Genomic DNA, 25,462 nt, shown 5'->3' on the forward strand with positions numbered 1-25,462 from the left:
ATATTTGCGGTGGGTTTTTCATAGATGGCTTTGATGATATTGAGGTATGTGCCCTCTATCCCTGCACTTTGAAGAGTTTTGATCAGGAAGGGATGCTGTACTTTGTCAAATGCTTTTTCATCATCTGTTGAGAGTATCATATGGTTCTTGTTCTTTCTTTTATTGATATGTTCTATCACATTGATTCATTTGCAGATGTTGAACCAACCTTGCAACCCTGGAATAAATCCCACTTGGTCGTGGTGAATAATCTTTTTAATGTACTGTTGAATCCTATTGGCTAGTATTTTGGTGAGAATTTTCACATCTGTGTTCATCAAGGATATTGGTCTGTAGTTCTCTTTTTTGATGGGATCCTTGTCTGGTTTGGGGATCAAGGTGATGCTGGCCTCATAAAATGAATTTGGAAGTTTTCCTTCCATTTCTATTTTTTGGAACAGTTTCAGGAGAATATGAATTATTTCTTCTTTAAATGTTTGGTAGAGGGGCGCCTGGGTGGCTCAGTGGGTTGAGCCGCTGCCTTCGGCTCAGGTCATGATCTCAGGGTCTTGGGATCGAGTCCCACATCGGGCTCTCTGTTCAGCAGGGAGTCTGCTTCCCTCTCTCTCTCTCTCTCTGCCTGCCTCTCTGTGATCTCTCTCTGTCAAATGAATAAATAAAATCTTTAAAAAAAAAAAAAAATGTTTGGTAGAATTCCCCCGGGAAGCCATCTGGTCCTGGGCTTTTGTTTGTTTGGAGATTTTTGTTGACTGTTTCAATCTCCTTACTGGTTATGGGTCTGTTCAGGCTATCAATTTCTTCCTGGTTCAGTTGTGGTAGTTTATATGTCTCTAGGAATGCATCCATTTCTTCCAGATTGTCAAATTTGTTGGTGTAGAGTTGCTCATAGTTCTTATAATTGTCTGTTTTTCTTTGGTGTTATGATCTCTCCTTTTTCATTCTAGATTTTATTAATTTGGGTCCTTTCTCTTTTCTTTTTAAGTCTGACCAGGGGTTTATTAATCTTATTAATTCTTTCAAAGAACCCCCTCCTAGTTTCATTGATTTGTTCTATTGTTTTTTTTTTGTTGTTGTTCTATTTCATTGATTTCTGCTCTGATCTTTATGATTTCTCTTCTCCTGCTGGGCTCAGGGTTTCTTTCTTGTTCTTTCTCTAGCTCCTTTAGGTGTAGGGTTAGGTTGTGTACCTGAGACCTTTCTTGTTTCTTGAGAAAGGCTTGTATCGCTATATATTTTCCTCTTAGGACTGCCTTTGTTGTGTCCCAAAGATTTTGAACCATTGTGTTTTCATTATCATTTGTTTCCATGAATTTTTTCAATTCTTCTTTAATTTCCTGGTTGACCCATTCATTCTTTAGAAGGATTCTGTTTAGTCTCCATGTATTTGGGTTCTTTCCAAATTTCCTCTTGTGATTGGGTTCTAGCTTCAGAGCATTGTGGTCTGAAAACATGCAGGGAATGATCCCAATCTTTTGATACCGGTTGAGACCTGATTTAGGACCGAGGATATGATCTATTCTGGAGAATGTTCCATGTGCACTAGAGAAGAATGTGTATTCTGTTGCTTTGGGATGAAATATTCTGAATATATCTGTGATATCCATCTGGTCCAGTGTGTCATGTAAGGCCTTTATTTGCTTGGATGATCTGTCCATTTCAGTGAGGGGAGTGTTAAAGTCCCCTACTCTTATTGTATTATTGTTGATGTGTTTCTTTGATTCTGTTATTAATTGGATTATATAGTTGGCTGCTCCCACGTTGGGGACATAGATATTTAAAATTGTTAGATCTTGTGCTCGCTTCGGCAGCACATATACTAAAATTGGAACGATACAGAGAAGATTAGCATGGCCCATGCACAAGGATGACACATAAAATTGTTAGATCTTCTTGTTGGACAGATCCTTTGAGTATGATATAGTGTCCTTCCTCATCTCTTATAATAGTCTTTGGCTTAAAATCTAGTTGATCTGATATAAGGATTGCCACTCCTGCTTTCTCGACATATATGATTATAATATTTTTCTTTTTTGTTTTGACACTTTGGTTGGTGTTATTTTTGAGATTATTATAAGAATGTGGTAAATAGGGGCGCCTGCATGGCTCAGTGGGTTAAGCCTTTGCCTTTGCCTCAGGTCATGATCTCAGGGTCCTGGGATCGAGCTCTGCATCGGGCTCTGTGCTCAGCAGGGAGCCTGCTTCACCCTCTCTCTCTGCCTGCCTCTCTGCCTCCTTGTGATCTCTCTTTCTCTCTGTCAAATAAAAAAATTTTTTTTAAATGTGGTAAATAGCAGATGTCTATTTTGGTGATATCACTATTGAGGGTTCTAAGATACCATTACTTTGTCACCAACACTACTTTTATTTTGGAAATCATAAAGGAATGGCATAGCAAAATAATTATATTAATTTAATAGCCTAATAAAGAACTTTATTACCACAGGCTGCCACTGATCGAGTTCTAGTTGAGCTTTGTTCTTCTTACCATTTCAATCCCACTGAATTTTGGTTCTACTATGTCTTGCACCTAGAACATCTGAGCATCTTCTCTTCATCCCTGTTCCTTATGGAAATCAGAGCAGTGTGTGTTTTATTTCTGTCCATAGGTTCACAATGAGCCTAATCCTGTCCCAAGAAGCCTGCAGAATGCTGACCTAATTTCTCTATGCCCCTTCAGTTCAATGATGTAAATGCTCTTTGCTTCACCCTGTGGAAATTTGGGTTCAGAAGGCTAACATAAATGTTGTAGGTAACGTTATTTCTGTCTTGTGCCAACCTGCCCCAAATTGTGGAAGACTAACATGTTAGCTTTCAAGAAAGGTGAAATCTCAGGTGTTTCACCTCTTGACAATGATGTACATTTCCCTAATAAAATCTTCTTTTCTCACTCATGTTCTCCCTAGACTCCTGCTTTCTAATTCTTTCTTACTGTTCTCATTTCCTGGCTTCCAAATCTCTTCTTTTTTATTGATAATCCATGCAGAACAGATTCTTTTTACTTACAACTCAAATTAGCATTCTTTATGAATCTGTTTAGTCCTAAATGCTAGTTTCAATTATTTCTTGAGGAAAAAGGAAAGAACTGAATAGATGTAGAATTGGGCTGTGAAACGCTACTAATAATTCATTTCTTTGACCCTATCCCTGTACACTTTGAGCCCAAGGATAAATTTATCATAAGTTCGAAATGAGTTCATAGACTCCTTCTCCTTGGGCACCTTGGTTTGTTTCAAACCTGGGGACATAAATTAGGTGGCCTGCGTCGGAGACAAGTTGTGTTTCCTTTCATAGCATTTGCTAAGTAATACATACCTTTCCACTGGTTCAAGGCATACCTGTGAACTTGTTGAACAGAACCACCGATAACCTTCTTTGAAATGTGTATCTCAGCTATCTAACTACTATTTGAGAAACAAGACCTTTCTAATAATATTTTTTCAATGAACTTGATACTCAGTTTGCATTTTTACCTGACTGAAATTTAAAAAAAAAAAATTAATGGAAAGATTCTGCACAAGAGCTTTAAACTATGTGGCAAAAGTGGCGATCAGTCTAAACACATTAAAATTCTATTTTCCTTTACAAGTGTTTGCTGCAGATGACCCCCACTGATCTTAAATATATTTCTGTATCTGTAACTGAATAGAGGTTTTCCGTACAGCATGTTCTAATGGCACTCTGGCCTTTAGCCAACAAGGCACTGAATAAGGCTATTTTTAAAATACAGAAACTGGGAACAGCTGCAGCAATCAAATTTGATAAAAACAGAGAGGAACTTTGCTTTTTTTTTTTTTTTTTTTTACGGTTTGTCCAAGTTTAGACTTCTTTCATAGAACTGCTTTTGTTCTGCTGTATGAAGGGCTACAAGACCAATACAGTGAAGCCCTTTTAAACAAATAACTTTTAAAAGAATACAACTAAATAGAATAATTTTTCTTTGTACCAAGAGTATCAATGCAAAAGTGTTTTAAACTATTTTTAAAAGAATATATCTCTTATAAGAAGAGGTAGGAAAAGAATGAATTATATTAACAAAGTTTGGACTGTAAAAGAGGTTTTTGGCTTTCCCTACCCACAAAACAACTCCTTGAAAGGGGAGATACAGTCCTTAGTTTTCCAATGTTGAAAATCTGCAAGTTTGCATTTGAACTTCTCCTATGTACTCAAGTGTTGTTAGGGACAAAGGTACTCTGAATGTTCCATTTCTGCTTTTCATGTAACTATTAGTCATGAATGTTGCTGTATTTTCTAAAAGTTGGATTAGTATCAGTGCAGTTCTTTACAAAGATAAAATGACATGCGTCTTAAAATGTAAAGGAAAACTTTCTCACAGAGACCTTTTGTACGTATCTGAATCCCTTAACGTGTCCATATACAAGGGCTTATTCTTTATTTATTTTTTTAAATTCAAGCTCTTTGGAAACTTGTCAGTACATGATTAATAAGCATCATGAGGTGAATAGATACTGAAAATCTCCTATACAGTAGTTGATTGCAAATTTTCTCTTCTAAGTGATTCCATGTGTTGAAAGGATTTCTTTGCTAACTTTGTAATTGACATGACAAAGGTTATTGCATTTCTTACAAGTATTTACAAATGAGATTCATTTTAAAGTCCCATCCAAATAAAACTACTTAGGTCAACGTTAATTCAATTTAGTAATCCAAGACATAATATCATTCTTTTCCTGTAGCCATAAAGTTATAAAATAAGATTATCTTATAAGGCAGAAGAAAGAGAAAAGAGATTATCTTATAAGGCAGAAGAAAATAAAAATAGAAAAATCTAGGTATACACTAAGCTGTACTAACTTGTCAACAGGTAGCCTCTTAGATATGATGGTCCGTTTGTCTGTAGTCTATTATAAGCTTGAAAAAATGAAAGAACAAATTAAGCAGAATCTTCTGTGACTTGAATCATCCTTTACTAGAGGCCCTGATGAGTCATGAGTGGCTCTTCTTTGATGGGAAGGCGATGATCCTATTAAGTGTGTTGTTAGAACTTGAGACCATAAGAGTTCCCGTCCCAGTTCTGCTCTCATGTCCTATTGTCAGCTGAGAGGGAGTCCTCAGTCCTGCATAACAGCAAAATTCCTTGAACACACATACTGTTCTAACCAGTGCCTGTGGCATTCCTGTTGTGCAAAGCCCTGAAGCCAGAAGGTTTTCAAGGATTCTCTGGCAGCACATCAGATTGAAGGAGATAATCCTATATTTTACCAATACCAAAAAGTTCCAAATGAAGGTTACTGGGATTTAATTTTATTTAGTCATGTGTAACCTCTTTTCTGAAGACATACTGCCAGGAGTCTAAGATGTCTTTCTGAGCGGTACGGTTTTATGCAAATGATTGGAAAAAGCACAGTAACCCCAGTATACTGGAATATTTCAATAACTTGTTAAGAGTATGATATTTATATGTAACCGGGATAAACTAGATGTAAAAACAAGCTCTGTTATATGGTAAATAACTGTGCTGCATTACTGTGTTTCGTCCTTATTTTAATTTTCACTTAGGTTTTAAGTGAGGGCAAATGCATTACCACATTCTTAAAATTTTATTGTTTTTCACAAGTGTTTCTCATATTTCGTTGAAACTAAAGGACAGAGAACATAGTATTAGATTTTATAATATATGTCAAGAAAATAACATTTTCATAGTGTTTCTGGAAACTGAATGTGAAGACTACATAGTCATATGTAAAATCATGTTGGCACTGCCTTCTAATAAGTTGAGTTTGAATTGGGGTGGTTTCTTTTCAGTTGCTGCTGTTTAATTCTTGGAAGAATGGCAGTTGGTCATCTCCCTGGTGACTTCACCCTTTTAGCATGCATCAGTGTTGGGGCGCAGGACGCCCCTCCAGAAGCTATTCAGAATTTGCTGACATCGGCTATCATTCATGAGCACTTGCTTTGTTTAGTGATGGTGCTGATATGAGGAGACACATGAAGTAGCTCGGTTTATGGAAGAGGGCAGAGGAGGCATGGTGCTGTGAAAACAGCCCCCCCCCACACACACACACTAATGGCCCATTCACACAGAAAACAAGCCACAGCCTTCAGTCCTTCCACAAAGCTTCACAAGAACAAACTAACTCAAGAACCCAGAAGCCGCAGCAGTGTTCAGAATCATTGCTAGCTTGTGCTCCCACCCTCTCTGCTTACATTTACTCATAATATACATTGTCAGCTACAGCAGTACATTGCTATGAGAAGTCTTTAAGCTGATTCTCTGTGGGCCTTGTGAATGAAATGCTTAGTTTCTTGGGTTGTGTGCCCCCCTCCCCGGGGTGAAGATCTCTTTTCAAGTATGTCATGTAACAAAGCAATTTGCCCTCCCTGAATCACTTTGGTCCCAATAAGGGAGTTTGTTGACAATATGCCACACTGTGATTTCTGGTCTTTACTTTTTTTGGATCCATTTAGGGAAGTTCAGAATTTTAGAATGAAAATACATAAAGTTATAGTCAGCTCTGGCTGGTTGTTTTCAAAAACCAGATGGCTTTAAAAGAGATGATCAAATCCATTCTTTAAAAGTCATTTTTAAAAGCAGGCATGTGATTCTACTATATATATATATATATATATATATATATATATTTCTGTATGTGTACCTTAACCCCTTATTTTTCAGAGTTTTTAAAGGGAATGGGGTATTTCATACTGCTAGATTTTCTAAAAACTCTAGTTAATCCATTTATGTACCAGACTGTAATTTTTGAAGTTTTTTTTTTTTTTCATTTTAACCACTTTGGATGGAAACTATTCCAAAACGCATTTTGCATTTTATAGACTTCTTACAAGATTCTTCAGAGTATAATTCACACATGACCTGGAATAATCATTGTGAGTTTTTTATACTGTATTTTAATTCAGTGACAACATCTAAAATGATTTACTGGTAGGATTATTGATGATACTATTTATGTTGTTGTTATTGTTTTCCTTTTCCATCTCTGGTAACATTTAATGGTCCTTACTACTGTCCGCATGTACAGTAACATGGAATTTGGAGTCAAGTATACCTAAATCAAATACCAGATTTGTGAAGGCTTGGACAAGTAACATAGTTTTCTCATCAATAAAATGAAGAGGGGCGCCTGGGTGGCTCAGTGGGTTGAGCCTCTGCCTTCGGCTCAGGTCATGATCTCGGGGTCCTGGGATCGAGTCCCGCATTGGGCTCTCTGCTCAGTGGGGAGCCTGCTTCCTCCTCTCTCTCTCTCTCTGCCTGCCTCTCTGCCTACTTGTGATCTCTCTCTGTCAAATAAATAAATAAAATCTTAAAAAAAAATAAAATGAAATGAAGAGAATAATATCAGTTTCTAAGGATTATTGGGAGTCTTCAATGAAAAAAAAAATTCCTGTTCATTCCTGAGCAGAGAGCCTGCCCATAGTAGGTATAGGGTATATGCGTTAACTCTCCCCATTACCCTGATAGACCTCTAATTGCATGGTATATAACCTTAGGTGCTGAAAATCTTCTTGAATGCTTAGATACTTGTGCTGTGAAACAAAGTCCGTATTAATAAACTGTTGCTTTAGTTCTCTTTATTCACCCCCATTTTCTTATTTGCATTTTCTTTTTTTTTTTTTAAGATTTTATTTATTTATTTGAGAGAGAGACAGTGAGAGAGAGCATGAGCGAGGAGAAGGTCAGAGAGTGAAGCAGACTCCCCATGGAGCTGGGAGCCCGAAGCAGGACTCGATCCTGGGACTCCGGGATCATGACCTGAGCCGAAGGCAGTCGTCCAACCAACTGAGCCACGCAGGCGTCCATGCATTTTCTAATTTATGGAGGTCAGGGAGAACAGCCAGTTGTGCATGTGAGGAACCATCTGAATAATCAGTGGGACAATAGATGGACATGTTGAGGAAAAATCCTCAAGCGTTCACTTGGATGGATGAATTTCATATATATCGTGGCTTTTTAAAAGTTTATTCTGGAATCTTCAGGCATGTCTCATATAGATGCTAGCTAAAGGAAGCATCACTAGAAGGCATAAAACGTACCCACACTCAGAAGGTGCAACTCTATAGATATTTTGGGCTCACCCTGGCCAAATAAGGACTTAATCGATGCTGATATGATTAGCAGTTTATGGTGATTACAGAATGTCCATGCTGAGTCAGTGAGTGTACCCCAGGACCTGGCCTCCATCCACGTTGCAGCATGTGGCTGGACACCAGGCATGAAGGAGTATGCCCTGCCCTGCCCCTTCTTCCCTTCCCTTCCCTTCAGTACACATTATATTCTACGAAATGCTGAAATGCTACAACCCACATTAAGTCTGTGTTTGTAAGGCGTCCTCTTCTGTTCCCTCACATATGGCAGTCTGAAACAATTACATAATGAGACATATTATCAGGGCATAACTGTCAAAAATGAAGAGCCTGAGCTGTGTATAAATATTACCCACTTATTAGCTGTGCTGCTCCTGTGTTCTCCAACCCTGGGTTTTAGATTTTATAAAACTCTAAACCTTAACCCTGGGTTTTAGATTTTATTTTCATACCCCCTGATTGCCTGCATAACAAAATGATGCAGCACTAACAGTGTTCAGAAAACAATTTATAATGTCAAAGGCAAATTAAACTTTAAAGTAGTGTTTCTTATCCTATTTGTGATATAGTCTGGTGAAATCTACTGACTGTTCAGAGCATGTTTTCCAAAATTCATAAAAATAAAATATATAGGATAATGAAGGACACCAAATATATTGAAATACTGTCAAAGAGTCCCTGGCCCTGTGTGAAGAATGTTGCCCTAATATGATTCCATTTCTGATTATTTCATTAAGTTTCTTCCCTCTGAAGGACTTCTTCTGGACTTTATATTTTAAATATGAAAATATCAAATTTGGCAGATTCTCTTGCTTCTGTTACCCCCATAGAGCCATTTGGAAAGACATGTTAACTCTTTCAAATATGTACTCTTCTTCCCCTGAACAAAAGCAGTCTCTTCCTCAGGATCGATATACCCTTCGGATTACCAGGATGTCAGGGGGTGTCAAAACTCAGTGGATGACTCTCACAGGTGGAGCTAATTCTCACCTGGATCTCTGCGTCTCATCCTAATTTGTGCATTCCTGTATAGTACTCCTCCCCCCACCCACACACACGTTCAAAAAGTCCAAACTGGATATAATGACTGCACATAATGTTGAACATTAAGGTGCTCATTTCTTTTATAATAATAAGTAGTTGGAGACTTCAGTACTTTGTGATTAACAACAAATTGTTGATGAGGAACTTCACAGTACACAGAGGTGTTGTGATCCTATGGTTGAGAACAACTGTTTTACTCACGGATACATACCCTGACGAAGGAAGGACATTATGCCATTCAGGTCACTGTGACACCATTTCACCTTTATCTTGACACTACTAACGTGAAAATTTCAACGGTCTAATTAATTGCTTCTCTTAAGCAGAGGTTGGCACTATTCTCTAAAGGTCCAGATACTGTTTGTCTTGGGCTCTGTGGGCTATATGGTCTTCGTTGCAACCACTTCGTTGCAACCACTCCACCATAGTGGTATGAAAACAGACATAGACAAAATCTAAATGGAAGAGTGTGGCTGTGCTCCCATCGAAACTAAATTATGAACACTAAAATTTAAATTTCGTATATTCTTCAGATGTCGCAGTCTATTATTCTTTTAAAATTATTTCCATTTTGTAAATGTGTAAAAGCCATTCTTAACCAGCAACCCATACGAAAACAAAGCAGCTGGCCAGACTTGTTCCATGGGCTGTAGTTTGCTACTTCAATTCTTATGTATGAAATCTGTAGCCAGGTAGCAAACCAATTAAGCAGGTTCATCAGATTGGTTATGACATCCCAATGGGACCTGCATGTACAATAATTTTAGCTAGAATATGAAATGAGGAAGTCTTTGATGTTTTTAGATGATACTACATATAGAAACAAAATGTGAAATTATATAGATGGAAACTACCTTTGTCTGAAATCAATCAAGATCCATCTCTCAAAGGCAATAAGTAAGAAGCATCAGTTTTACACAGACAGTGCAGACTATTATATTTAAAAATGTGGAAGTGTTATGGAAGCAAATCTGTACAGCACAAATTTAGTGTTTCTTTTTCTTTCTCTTTTTTTTTTTTTTCTGAACACCTAATTTAAGGAAATGGTATTAATTTATCTTTACTGCAGTTAGCAAATATTCCACTCTTTCTGTGTAGTTCTTTGTATTAAGAACATGAAAATTTGAAATCCTGTCTTCTAAATCTGTAAGAAATATCTTCATTACTGATTACTAATGATAGAGATTGATTTTCAGGGCATTTTTTTGCAGGGAGAAAAACAAAGACAAATTAAAAGAAAGAAAAAAATCAGAAGGAGGGTGGTAGACAGCAGCAATATGGTGTGGGTATAGACAATCCCTGTGATTCATGGAAAAGTTAGGGCTCACAGATTAACTGTCGTGAGAAAGTGTTTTATTTCTTGTAGAATTGTTCCCATCAACCAGATCATTACAAGATTAGCACAAAATTTCCCCTAGTTAAGAATCCAGCAGTTGCAAAATATGTAATACTTCATATGAACTTCAATGTTGTTGTTGTTATTGTTGTTTTATAAATATCACCAGACACACATCTGGGGTTTTAGTGCTTGCCACAGTGTAGTTTTCTGGTTGACATATATCTAAGAAATGCGTATATTAACACCCAGGCTATAGAGCCAAGTACATTTTAGTGCGGGCTACAGCTGAAAGAATATGTTTCCATTCCTTGTCCATCTGTTCTTGGCAACATAAATTTAAACTAGAAACACAGAATAAGTTTCATGAGAAATAAGTCTAAATAGGGTTTAGAACAGCAAGGTGAATGCTCTAAGTTATTATGACTTGTTAATACTTGATTTTGTAGTTAGAATGTTGTGTTGAGTTGGAGAAATCTCACCCTGCAGCTATAGCTTCAAGTTTAAAAAAAAAAATATTTGTGGGTTGTTTTTTGTTTGTTTGTTTGTCTATCAGTTCATTTAAAAAAAATACTGTGGCTTGGTCACACTATCTGTTTTAAGGGCTTATATTTGCCAATGATCATGAGCCCAATGAACTTTGAGATTTCAGAGTGCTTATTTGCTATACACTTGAACTACACTAAAAATGCATCATCTATGTTTGTGAGCCCCATGCTGAAATGGATTCATTAGTGGGGAATGAGGGTTTTCCAAATGGAGTCCACAAAACACACACGTGCTTGTTTTTCTGCAAGTCCGTCTTCAGCTATGACCAGCTATTATATTAATATCTTGTAAAATCATCGTGTATCACCCACTCTGTGCTAAAATTTCCCTTTTTTCTGCTAGTAAAATAATACTAAGCTGTTTATCTGCATTTGAAAATACATGGGAATACATGAGAATACTAAAATATGATAAGGTCATATGTGTGCATCTGGAATTTTGCCTCCCTCTCAAGGGTCCGGCTATCTGAGCTAAATTGGTAAGCTGTGTCAGGGCTGTGTGTCAGAGCTGGGGTCTGTGGGATTCCTCTGATTCGAGGGCAACCTCTGCTTCTCACTGAGCAAAAGTCTTCAGGTTGGGAAGGGACCTTGAAGCTCACACAATCCAGCCTCTTTCCCTATATAAGAAGCATTTATATAATTTTGAAGTCTCTTTTTCTTATATGGTTGATTTATCAAATATAACATAGTGGTTATGTGTCAAGGTTGTGGGTTCAGATTTTGGCTTTGTGACTTCCTAGGTGTGTTAATATGAATAAATTAGCTTCTCCAGTGTTCAGTTTCTCTGTCTGTAAAAGAGAATAATCATGTTTACCTTCACTTGGTTTTAAAGGGAAGCAAATGAGATGATAAAGTGATTAGTCCAGTGATAGGAACTACTTAGTAAACATTCATTAAGCAAAAGCCATTACTATTAGTGTCTTTCTCCTGTCCTCTGTTAGAAAAAATAATTGCACTGGGCTAATTTTCTAGGTGGCTCCCAAATAGTATTTTAGTAGTATATTTCTTATCATCAGAAAAATATCTCATGAAACTAATACTGTTTATTGAACTTCCACACAAAGTTACCTATGACTGTGGACGAGTCACTTGATGACTTAGAGACTCAGTGTTCTTATCTCTAAAATGAGAAACTTTAATTCCATGAGCTCTAGGGTCTTTTGTTCGAGTAATTTAACAAAATCATGTTTGACAGCATATCCTCATACTTTATTTATAGCGTTGAAATGTGTATTTGCTGCCAAATGTATAAACGTTCCATATATACATGTGGAATAACATTAAGTTTGTTGATGTTAAAAACTACTGGTATATTTTTTGGCATTATTTGGCTCCGAATTCATTCTTCCCATTTTGTTTTAGATCAAGCTGACAGCCGATCTTTTCCCGCAGCACCTCGAGGTTTAGTTAAACTGAGAGCTTTAGACGTAGGCCATCTTTTTCATTACTTTCAGAATCCAAGGCAAGCTTTCTTTGTCAAGTAGCTTTCATTTTTCATCTTTGTAATATCTAATGGCATTAAATTGTACACATATGGATCTCTACTGTAACCTACAAGGCTTCTGCTTTCTTTCAGATCTGAGTGATCAGCTGCTGGAGGTGGTTGGCTTAGAAGGAGCCATGGAGATGGGACAAATCTATACCGGACTGAAGAGTGCTGGGCGGCGGCTGGCACAGTGCTCCTCTGTGGTCATCAGGTAGTTTTTTCTCTATAATTGAGAAAGGGGGTTGACATGGTTTAAGTGCAACCTAAGGAAAAGATAATAGCATCTGTCTTATTTGTGTCTCAAATTACCAGTAATTAATACTGATATATTTCCACATAATGGGAATTGGCAGATTTTACAAAGTTTTGGTTAACTATTACTTACCAGGTTTGAAATTTGATGTTCTCTTCGTTTGACCATGGATACAAATCTAACATACAAACTTCATCCCCTGTAAAATGGTTCTCACACAGTTCAGTTTGCTGAAGCATAGAAGGATCTACCAGGTACATTGCCCAATAGAAACACTGTTGAGGCACCATTAACTTAAATTCTTTCATAGACTAAAGTGCACCGTTGTTTCTATAAAATTAAATAATCCATTTATTGTGAAGTAAGATTGTATATGTGTATTCAATTTAAACCTTTTTAAGAAACATTTTTCCAAGAATAAATGAAACAAGATGGGAACGGGAGGGAGACAAATCCTAAAAAACTCTTAATCTCACAAAACAAACTGAGAGTTGCGGGGTAGGGGGGTTAGGGAGGGGGTAGTGGGGTTATGGACATTGCGGAGGGTATGTGCTATGGTGAGTGCTGTGAAGTGTGTAAACCTGGCGATTCACAGACCTGTACCCCTGGGGCTAATAATAAATTATATGTTTATAAAAAAATAAAAAATTATAAAAAAAGAAACATTTTTCCAGAATTTTACCTTTAGGGGAAAAAAGTCTGCTTTGATCCAACAGTGAAACCATTGGGTTTATAGCACAGATATAATTGGTATTACTTGTGTGAAAATGTTGATACTGGACAGTCTGAGACATCAAACACCTTTCCTTCAGGTTTGCAATGTTTTCATGAAAACGAGGGGGCTCTTTTGGCTATAGGAATTCCAATTATATCATTAAACATAAGCCCCCCAAAATAAATAAAAATAATTTTAAAATTATAAAAACATAAACCCTGTATTTTTCTTTTGGCATTCGTAATGTTTTTTTAATCATCGCATTTACGTGGAAGCTCTTAATATTCCTGTGATCAAGGTACGCTTCAGGGTACTCATTCATAGTCAAGAATTGAAGTCCCTTTCAGAAGAGATCAATTTAGAGCCAGCTCTTACCATATTTGCATTCTCAGGTCTCATCATCTTATATCTTACATATAGTCTGTTGTGTAAAGTTTTTCAGTGTTATACTTAAAATGAAATATTTTCCCCCAGGACTAGCAAGTCTCTGCCAATGCAGATTGATGGGGAACCGTGGATGCAGACCCCGTGCACAGTGAGTACAGAGTAGTTGAAAGGCTATGTCACTTCATTTTTGCTTTCCAAATATCATGTACTTCTATCACTAACTAATCACATACTCCTGTAACTAACTAACCACAATAACTAAGCTTTTGATCTATCACCAAGTACCTTTTCCTTTTTATTTATTGATGTGACAGAGCTATTGTTTTCAGGTTTGGGGCATCATATGCCCTTGGCAATGATTTAACCTTTGAATATTTGTGTTAGTCTAAGTGCAGCTTTTAGATATCATAGATCAATTATAAACTCTGGAACTAATCAAAATTTTAAAAATGCTTTAAATCTTTCTTGTACTTGTTTCAGATCTCCTTAAGAGAAAATTTTTTATGGGCCTTCAGACATGAGTCTCCCTGAATCATTATCCATCTGTTCTTTTACCTCCATTTGGGGATTTGAGGGCATCCCTCTTTGTAGAAAACTCCCCCATCCTTGTTTTCTCCAGAATAAGATATTATTTAAGTCAGACATTTAGACGCCCCCCACAAAATTCCAATTTCCATTTGTAGAGTGAATCATTTGATTTACATATTAAAAGTTCACCTTGGCTGCTTTGTGGAAAATGGATTATACTGAGTAGCCCCTGGGACAGAGTCTCACAGAGGAGTCTGGACTTGAGCACAGATAGTGACAGAGAAGAGGATAAATTTGAGCTGCTTTCTGGAATGGGACAAGAAGAATTTGCTATTGAGTTCTCTCGGGGCTGAGAGAAGGAGATGAATCCAGGTTAGCTCGTACATGTAAATGATGACGCATTTACTGCGTAGTTACGATTGGGAAGGCAACCAGTTAGGGAATGAACAGGGGGTCTTAATCTTAAACTGGTATGAGCATTGTGCTAAGTGCTGGTGTTATACGTTTAAGTTTGTTTTGTTTTAAGTTGAGATATAGTTGACATTCAAGATTGTATTGGTATATTAAATAGTCACATATATATTAAATAATGGACCTCATCATTTTTCAGATGGAGAAAACAGAGGCTTTGGAAGGTTCCATAACTTACTCAAGGTCAGATATGTAGCAGAAATGGAACTCAAACCCAGGACTCTTTAAGGCCCCTTCTCTTGACCCGTAATTTAAACAGATTTAGCTCCAGATTCCAACCAGTGCACTGTAGCATGAAAAAGGGAACTTTTAATTTTACCTTTCCAGTGGTTTTACTCTAAAGTTATTGGCTTCCTCTTTGTGTATATCAGACAGATATCACCTTTTGTTTATTCCTAGCATATTCTTTTCAGTATATTCCTAGTATATGGTTTTAGCTCTTTGAACCCCAAGTTTGCAAATCTGTTAATTCTCTAATAATCATGTAAAACAGACTTGTTTTAAAGATCTGTTGATTGGCTACTTCCTGTGCTTTCTGCTATCTTTGTGGGGGGTTCCAAATAGCTTTAAAAAGATTCCTGTTCTCTCTTTTCCAGCGTGTAGATACTCACATCTTTGTTATTCTTCATGCTCCCAGTGACACTTCTGAGTTCATGTTTATACTCACACCGGTGTTGAAAGTGTTGTTACTGTTGCTACAAGTGGTGGTGGTGATGGTGGAGGTGGTGGTGGTGGTGGTGGTGGTGTGTTAAGGCACTGGTGATGTGTGCTGGTGCCGGTGGTTGGGATGAACTGGTGGAGTTGCTATTGATGGTCGTGGTGATGCTGGTGATGGTGTTGTTGTTGTTGTTGGTGGTGGTGGTGGTGACGCTGGTGATGGTGGTGTTGGTGGTGGTGGGGGCAGATAGTGGTCTGATAATGGTGGGGGCTAGTGGCAGTATTGTCTTTAATGAAAGGTGAGTTTTCATCAGCTTGGTTGACAAGAGGAAAAATAAAAAACACCTTCCACAAAGACTCTGTATTTTTTGGATTCTTCTCAGGATGAAAGGAAGTTTCTTCCTTTGTCCATGTTTTAAATCCAGAAGGATTTAGTGGTAATAATAATATCATCTAACATGTAGTAAGCTTTTAGTTTGTGCCATGTACAGTTTGAGACACTTGACCTGTATTGACACATTTAGTTTTCACAAAAACCCTATGATTAGTTTCACTTTATGGATAATGCAGCTGAAGCAGACAAAGGTCAAATAGTTTGCCTGATTCCACACAGATGAAAAGTGGTGGCGTAGAAATTAAAATGCAAGTAGTCTGGCTCCACAGTCTTACTCCCCACTGTGGATCTCAACCTGTGAAGGCCTGGTGCCTCTGCTGGAGTGTGATTTCTGATAAATCACTTACTGTCTTTTCCAGCTTTAAAAAGTCTATGTCTATGAAAATCTACTGTTTTAGAATGATTTTCAGTTTATTTTACACAAGTACTTCTAAAGATACTTTTGTTAACTTAACTTTCAATTAGTAACAGGATACTTAATTTGCCTGTTAATTATCATGATCTATGCAATTGTTAAATTAGTAATAATATATATAACTTATGTTTAATTTTCTTTCCTTCAGTTCTCTTATTCTTTTAAAACATTTATTCCAGTCTATGGTGGGCCAAGAGCTGTACTAGACTATGGCTCATTATTGTCATTTCACATTCTGGCAAACTCTGCTTTTCCTAGAACCACATGGAGTTCTGAACTTTAAATTTTACTTTAAATGAAGAGAGTGTTTAGTCTTCATAGCATTGCAGTGGTTTAGCCAAAGAGTATGTTTGTTTCAATTGAATTAACAAGACGTTTTTTCATATAGAATATCAGAATCTATAGCTGAATTTAAATATCCATTAGCTGATATCTAATTTATGAAGGAATTGCTTTAGATATAATGTTAGAGCATAGCAGAAGTTCTGTTTTTCTTTAAGTAGAATATATGAAATTGAAAGGCACATGATAAATGGTCTTGATTCTTATATCAAATGTATTTTTTTAAAAATCAAAGTAATATAAGTTCTGGAGATCAATAGTGGTGATGGTTGCACAGCAAAGTAAATGAGCTTAATGCTATTAAGCTGTATGCTTTAAAAATGGTGAAAATGTTAAATTTTCTGTTATGTATATTTTACCACAATAAAAAGTAAATTAAAAAAAAAAGAACTAAGATAATATCTACCTAGAAATTTCAGCAATCCAGAGTTGAAATATCAGGAAAAGCAAAACCAAGAGCTTAAAACTTTGAATATATACTTAATCAATGGAAATATGTCACGTACTCCTGTGTTCACAGTTTCATAATAGACATTGAATTAACAGAGAATGGACTTTGGCCGTATAACCATTGGCCATGTTAACAAACGTATCAGTCTAAAGAGACAATTCCAGAAGACTTTATATTAAAATAGTTCAATAGATTTTTCAGGCTGGACTCCAGAGCCTAATTATTGTCCCCTTTTTGTCTTCTTGCTCCACAGTGCTTCTTTGTAAGCATGTCAAACATACTGATTCTTTTATCAATATGTCTCTATCATGGGGAAGAAAAAAAAAAAAGCAGCTTGAGGAGGAGGGAAGAGATATGGGAAGTCATAAACTAGGTTGGATTTCATTTTATATCCATTCATTACAAGTGATGGGTGCCCAGTAAAGTTCTGTGATGTTAGGAGATGCCTTACTAAGCCACCTATATACCTAAAATGGACTCATCACCTGCCTCGCACCCTCATCCCCCCAAACATATGCTGACTTCTTATATTCCAAAATACTTGCTCCTCCCTTTACCATCCTGAGTTAGTGAAACTGTTATGTACCCAGTGTTTCCTAAGCTAGGAATCTGAGAGCCGTTCTAAACTTCTCTCCATACCCTCAAATTCAAATACCATGTCCCCCTACCAATACGACATTTTTCTGAAATTTTTTCCTTTCTTCAATCCCCATGACCTCTGTCCTTGATTTGGCCTATTTCATTTCTCTCACACTCCTGGCAATAATCACATCAATATTTCCCCATCTCCATTTTTTTTTACCATTTAAATCCTTTCTTTACCTTTCTACCAGAATGATCATGATAAAATACTAAGCTCACTATGATACTGTTCTACTTAAAATAGCTTAATTTCTTTCTGACAAAATATAATTTGACTCAAGCTTCCTATTTCACCAGTATCACCCCCTACTTCCTTTTACTCTCCTCACACACTTCCCTTATGTCCAAATAAGCTTTTCTTCTTCTTTAGTTGATTTATACAACTTAGCTTGAGACTCGTTTCATGTTGCCCCTCCTCTATAAAGCTCTTCCAGAACATTACCACTTCCTCCACCCCATCGACCCCAGCTAGTCTAAAAGCCCAGCCTTAGTGCTTCCTAGCCTTATGTAAGCACTTACAATATTACACTGAAATTATCAATGTTATCTGCTAGCTTCTTGATAGATTTAAGCTTATTGGGGTCATGCACCATGATTTTGATCATCTTTCTGTCCCTGGAGCATAGCACAGTGCCTTACACATAATTACACTGCCAATGCCAAATGCATTTTGAGTTTGTGAATTTCTTAAATACTTCTTGAGGTAGTATAACAATTTTAAAAAATGCTTTCTACTAAACCTTCTTTCACTGAACATAATGTAGGTTGGCTAGCAATTCATTCACATATTTTCCATATATAAATACATGTAAAAGTTATTTTGAGTTATCTTTATTCATTTCATTCTCAAAGCAAAGAATTTTAATGTATCAAAGAAGGAATACATTCTTAACCTTCGAAACTTTAATCTTCCTGTTTTTTGGTATGGTACAGTTACATTTCTTTGGGCCATTTCTCTCTGTATTATCAAATTTACACATTTTATAGACTGCATTCTGTTACTACTTTGAAATATTAATAGACATATACTTGTTATTACTTGTGATACTTTTATGAAAGTAATGGCTAAGAGGTTGTAGTGGAATATTGCTCTAGGTGTTTCATCTATGATTAAGATGAAGGAAATTCTTGAAACTTTCTTCTGTGGGGTACAGGTTGGGAAGGAAGTCATGAACAGATCATAAGCTAGATGGTGAAATGACCACAGATAATATATAAAGATTCCTCAAAAAGGTAGCCGGAGTCAAGGCAACTTCTAGAAACTGTTTACCTGTGCTTTTGTCTCTCTTTGCTTTTTTAATTCACTTCTTAGCACCCTGAACCCACTTGCCCAATCTGTTTCCAAAGTGGAATATGTTGAACATACAACTCAGCCATGACCTGGGACTCAGCCAATTCCTGCCAAGCATGGTTGTCTAGCTGCCCTAGGCTCGATCCCTGCTTTTTCTGGGGCAGACACTTGGTCATCTAGTGCCCTAAGAGCAATTGTCTCCTCCTGTTCCATTTCTACTGTGTAGGCCATTCTATGAGATGCTGTTTTCTGACTTGGATGCCAATTTTTTCCCCTGGCAGTAATACCTACTTGACTCAGACGCTGGCTACTTGCCTAGCCTTTGCTTTTACCCTCGCTTAAGAAGACTGGATCTTTTTCCTATTGCTCTAGATGCTGCAGTTATCTGTAGTTTATCTTAATTTTGACTTGTTTTTACAATGAGAATATATCCAGCACAACTTTAAAATGCAAAGTCTTTAGAAAGAGAAAGTGTTCTGTTGTCCATTAAAGTTTTATTGGTGTGTTTGTTGTTTTAATTATTAAAAATAATCATAATTGGGGCGCCTGGGTGGCTCAGTGGGTTAAGCCGCTGCCTTGGGTTCAGGTCATGATCTCAGGGTCCTGGGATCAAGCCCCACATCGGGCTTTCTGCTCAGCAGGTAGCCTGCTTCCCTTCCTCTCTCTCTGCCTGCCTCTCTGCCTACTTGTGATCTCTCACTGTCAAATAAATAAATAAAATATTTTAAAAATAAAAATAAAAATAATCATAATTTAAAAGTATTATTTATTTATTTATTTTAAAGATTTTATTTATTTATTTGACAGACAGAGATCACAAGTAGGCAGAGAGGCAGGTAGAGAGAGAGAGGAAGGGAAGCAGGCTCTCCACTGAGCCTGAGAGCCCGATGCGGGGCTCAATCCCAGGACCCTGGGATCATAACCTGAGCCAAAGGCAGAGGCTTTTTAACCCACTGATCCACCCAGGTGCCCCTAAAAGTATTATTTAATCTGAAATCATTAGTTAAATAAAAATTAATCTCAGACCAAAGTTTTAGTTTATAAAACTTTCACTAGATGAAGGCTGATAGAATCTTCAAGACATTTGAATGTCCCAGTTACGTGTGGAGGAAACTGTGGTAATGATGCCTAACATTTCTTGAGTGCTTACCACGAACCAGGTTTTGTTCTGTATGTTTATTTATTAATTATTTAGTCTTCATAAAAGTCCTAAGAAGTCAGTAAGGTTATTACAATCCCCATATTATACATTAAAAGCAAACACAGATGATTCAGATAAATTAAGCAAGTTTTCCAAAGCCACACGGTAAGATGTAGAGCAGGCCACTAGACTCTAATGCCTTTTTTCTTGATTATGATGTTTTGCTGCCTCACTCAGTCACTCTTTCGGTCCTTAATGTAGCTCTAATATTAGTAATCAATTACAACTCTGTCATTCATAACAGAATTCAGATTGTTTTCAGCTTATTTACATTTTTCTCTTTAACATCTTATTTTTTGCTTCCCGGTATGGCTAAGGCCATCCATCACATTGCTGCCAGAATTACTACTGAACAACAATGATCATTTTACTCCTGGATGTCAAAGTTCAGTGACTCCTTTTTCACACAGAATAAAGTTTAAAATCCTTGCAATGGCATTAAATAATTTTCCCGAGGCTGACATGCTTCATAGGGACCACTTTCTAGGAGCTTTCCACTCATACCTATTAATTTTGTGCCTAAAATATCCACTTCCTGTTTTGTGTTTCAGTAATAAACTCATTCTTCGAGCCTCCAAACAGGGTACAAACAAATCTGTGGTTTCTTCCAGCAATTCGGTAGAACCTGTGGTTGGCATTTCTTTCATTTGAACCTATGTTTATTATTTTGATATATTTATTTTTCCCTTTTATTCAGATTACCTGAAGTAATTTTCCTGTCCTATTGGGATATATGTATTTTTATAATTTACTACAAAATCTTTCTGAAAAGCAATGAGATATAAATACATATAAACTAAAAATAAAATAAAATTCCTTCTTTCAAAGCCAAGCTTAGCAGCAATTTCCTCATGAAGCCTTTTTAACTCCCCATCTGTCTGAAATATTTGCCTTATCCTTTGTACTTCTGTGGCTGTCTGTTGATATCTTCTTAATGCCATCGCAATGCACAGTCTTGTATTTCGGCTATACATATACGTATCCAGCTCTTCTGACTTAATTGTAAGCATTTTAAGATTCATCCTTAATTCCCCTTCATATCTCGCATAGTGTCTTTTACATAATGTGGTTTCTGATGAGATACCCTCAGTCATTTGAATCATTGCTTCACAATATGTAATGCATCATTTTCTCAGGCTGCATTCAATTTTTTCCTTTGTCTTTAGTTTTCAGTAGTTTGATTTTGATGAGTGTGTGCATGGATTTCTTTGGGCTCATTCTGTTTTAGTTCCTCTGAGTTTCACAAATCTTTAGGTTTATGACTTTGCCAAAGTTTTCAGCCATTACTTTCTTCAGATATTAATTTAAGCCCCATACTCTCTCCTTTCCTTCTCAAATTCTGATGATCTGTTTTAGATACTTTATGTATTATCTTATAGATCTCTGAGTCTGATATATTTTTTCTTTCTTTTTTGTTCTTTCTGTTTGTACCAGATAAAGTTTATTCATCTATATTCAAGTTCACTTTTCCTCTTTCATCTCTGTTCTGTTCTTGAGCCCATCCAACTAATTTTTGTTTTACTTAAGTCATTGTATTTTTCAGTTGTTAAATTTCTAACTGGTTCCTTTTTTTGATACCCTCTATTTCTCAGCCGGTAGTTTCTATCTTTCCTTTCATTTCAGGAGTACCTGTCTTTACTTTTTGGAGCACAGGTTAGTAGCTGCTGTAAGGTCCTGTGTGGCAACTCTTAACACTTGGATCATCCCAGGGTTTGCATCATTGGCTGTCTTTCCCCTTGTGAGTTTTTGAGATTTTCCCAGGTCATCATATGTTGAGAAATTCTGAGTTGTATGCTGAACATTTTAAATATTATGTTACGAAACTCTGGGTTTTGTTCAATTCTTAGGGGGAATGTTGGTTTGTCATTGTTGTTGCTATTTTAGTAGGTCATTGATCCAGTTAGGTTCAGGTCACAAATCCTGAGCTGCTTCCTGTGAGTTTCTAATGTCAGTTCAACTTTCAAAGTCTTCACAATGTTATTCAGATTTATTCTACATGTACAAAACTCATAGGCTGGTGTGGAACCTGGGTGGCAGTCCACCCCCTATTTTGGTTCTTTAAGCTGGCAGTACGCTTCTTAAGGACAAATCTATGCATACACAGCTCAAGAGTAAACTAGGGAGATTGTATGCAAATTTAAGGAATAGATTTTTTTGTGTTCTCCTTCTCCTCCAAGATCTCTGGCTAGGAAATGTGAGAGGGAAGAAAAAAAAAAAAGAAAACTCATCACTAGTTCAGTGGCACTTTATGCCAGGGTTTCCTTCTCCAGCCTACCTGCTATCATTTGCTTTCGGGATCCTCAGATACTTGCTCTAGTCTATGTGGGATTTGTAGTTGCCATTAGTGGGAGATACAGGATGGAGTTTGCTTGCTGCTTGACCAGAACTGAACTGTCACCAACTCTCCTTAGGTGTTATTGTGTATGGCTATTTTGAGATCTGGCTGAATTGTCCCCACCAAGTTGGCATATTATTAGTCAGAAGTACTTATCTGCCAGCTTGGAGACTTCACAGCAAAATCCCCATTTCTTACCCCCACCCCCGAAAAAAGCTAAATAAGTCTAAGAAATGCACTAAACTTTGAATCTTACATTTTATTTGTTGAGAAAACATCGTAAATTATTTTTCCATTCTCATGTCCTGCATTTAGGTAGTTAAGACAGCATTTACCTTGTTTGATTGAAAATAATGGATCAAAAAGGCACAGTTTTTCTACTCACCTGTAAGGGTAGAGTTTTCAGTGTTTCTCTAAGCTAGTACTGAGGTGGATGGCTACATGAGAAACGTTTTTTAGATTACTTTGTAGGAGAACATATATTAAGACTGTTGCAGATGAGCTATATGGCTGTATGGGGGGCTTATATATGGAGGTGTGGTAAGGTCACCGAGCAGAGTTCTAAGACCGCTTCTGTCCCTAACTTGTTTTTCTACTCCCAAACTGGTCATCAGTTGATTAACCCCGTTTGCCTAAGGAAAATAAGTTCAGAGAGGAGGAAATACAACATCTCTAAAGCTTTCTGTAATGCATAGTGTTGAGTCAAGGAGCCCAAGTGTCAAACAGGCAGCGAGCCAATGAGACTCCCTGCACTTTGACTTTCTCTAGCAGCCGTAACCACAGCAAACAGCGTAGAACATTTGTGTTGAGAAGCAAAGCAAACCCTTTTAAGAAAAGATTGTTTTAATGGCCCTCTCAGCCCACTTGTAAAGTTGAACACCATGACCATATTTTCTACTTGGGAATACCATTTAAATGAGCATTTCACATTATATTATATTAGTGGATACAATAGTACGGAATGGAATGCTTTTCTCCATAGTTTATGTGCCTAAACATCTCTTGATTGCTAGAGAAACAACAAATATGGGTAAAGGCAAATTGTGCATGGAGTGTTTCTTGACAAGGAGCTACTAAAACTTAGCAATAAACCATATATAAGGATACCTACGAAGAAAATGGGGCAAATTTAGGAAGTAGGAAAATAGCTAAAATGTGCTTATCATTATGGTAGGTGGATCCCTTTAGACCTACTACCTAAATTAACTGATCATACATCTAGGAACTAAAAACAGGTCAGAAGTTAAATAACCTTACCATTCTTTTATTATAGACTCACAACCATTTTATTAAAACTTCTGTATATTAGCTTTTTATCTGAAATCTATTGTAAGTTTAATATTTTAAGCTATTTTGAATAAGCTAACATCTACAACTGAAATAGTCAACTTTTCTAGCACTGAGGCAGAAATTTAGTGTAGTCTAGGGTTAAGAATATTTTTCACTTCCTAAAAGCAGTGTTTTATGGGGTTTCCATGAGGAGGGAGGGAAAAAACTGCTTAGGAAGATAACCATGTGAAATAACTATATTCCAAAGGATAGAAAACAAAAATAAAGGCCAGAGTCCAGAGTTTCATATTTGTTATATCAGTGACCTCTGGACTTCTGAGAATTACTTAATCTTCTTGAAACTATTTCCTTATTTAAAACTAGCTACCTACAAATCTCAAGGTTGTATTGAAAGGTTGTTGAGAATTATTACACGCCACATTTTCCAACACTAAAAGTATTATTTGATGGTGTACAGTAAGTATTGTTATTTTTAATAATGCACTTGAATTTTCTTCTTTTTTTATTATTCAGACTAGCTTCCCTGTGATCTTGAGTCATAAAAAGTAAAAAGTTAAACCGATGTAATTTTCTGGTGGGACAAAATTGAAATCTTTTTGAGATTTGGCCATAGCATTACAGAAAATGTAGCAGTGACATTTTTGGTTTTCCCATAATCATTTACAGATAAACTCATATTGGAAAAGGGTATTTCACCATAACATTTAACATCTTTAATTATTACCTTAAAGGAAAATTATATTAAAACTCATCCAAATAGAATAGCATTGTGAAAGTTATCTGCTAAATCTGCTACCTAACTCTTGAATCTCTCAAGACTCTTGCATTAAATTGATTAACTTTAAATAGTACTAAAAAATATTAAATGCACCAGATTGATTTTTTAGAAATTATTCTTGTTTTGAAAATTTAATAAAATATTTTCTCATTAGAAATTATACAGCTATTGTAACTTGGTACGTACTTGATGACTTTGTAAACACACTATCTTTAAGGAATCTTAAACTGCTTTAATGGCTTACTTTAGAAGGGGATGGACGAAGATAGAGAGAGGATAGATCAACCAAGCAAGAGACTATTAACTATAGAGAACAAACAGATATACCAAAGGGGGTGGGTAGGGGGAGGGGTGAAATAGGTGATGGAGATTAAGAGTACACATATTGTGATGAGCACTGACTCATGTACAGAATTGCTGAATGACTATATTGTACACAGGAAACTAAGCTAACACTGTATGTTAACTATACTGGAATTAAAATTTAAAAAATTTTTTAAAAATGTTTCTTTCTTCCACTGACTCTATCCCCTGTTCATGCACATGCATGGACTCTCTCTTTCTCTCTCTCTCTCTCTCTCTCTCTCTCTCTCTCAAATAAATAAATAATAAAGTCAATAATTTTTAACCGAGGCCAAAAGGGAAAAAAAAAATAAGAGAGGCAGATGGGCAAAACAGACAAGGGAACATGGGAACATGTATAGTTTTAGTGATGGAGGAAAAGAGTAACCCGTAAATTATCAGTAGGAAAATGTTTAACAGGTATATGTAGATAATGAATATTTCCTTGATGTGCCTGCAAATTGCATTTTGCGTAATATTTAAATACAGAAGAGG

At 36.6% G+C, this 25,462-nt stretch overlaps 1 protein-coding gene across 1 annotated transcript in view; it reads left to right on the plus strand.

Moving 5' to 3' along the window:
- Positions 1-25,462, plus strand: part of LOC309845276 (diacylglycerol kinase beta-like) — a 267,396-nt gene that overhangs the window by 217,505 nt on the left and 24,429 nt on the right. The window contains exons 4-5 of the mRNA XM_082693029.1: positions 12,566-12,686; positions 13,918-13,978. Of these exons, the coding sequence (XP_082549155.1) occupies positions 12,566-12,686; positions 13,918-13,978 (182 nt within the window). The remainder of the gene's footprint in view (positions 1-12,565; positions 12,687-13,917; positions 13,979-25,462) is intronic.

The sequence above is a fragment of the Mustela nivalis genome (genome assembly GCF_964662115.1).
Source record: "Mustela nivalis genome assembly, chromosome: 12".
In the NCBI taxonomy this organism is placed as follows: domain Eukaryota; kingdom Metazoa; phylum Chordata; class Mammalia; order Carnivora; family Mustelidae; genus Mustela; species Mustela nivalis.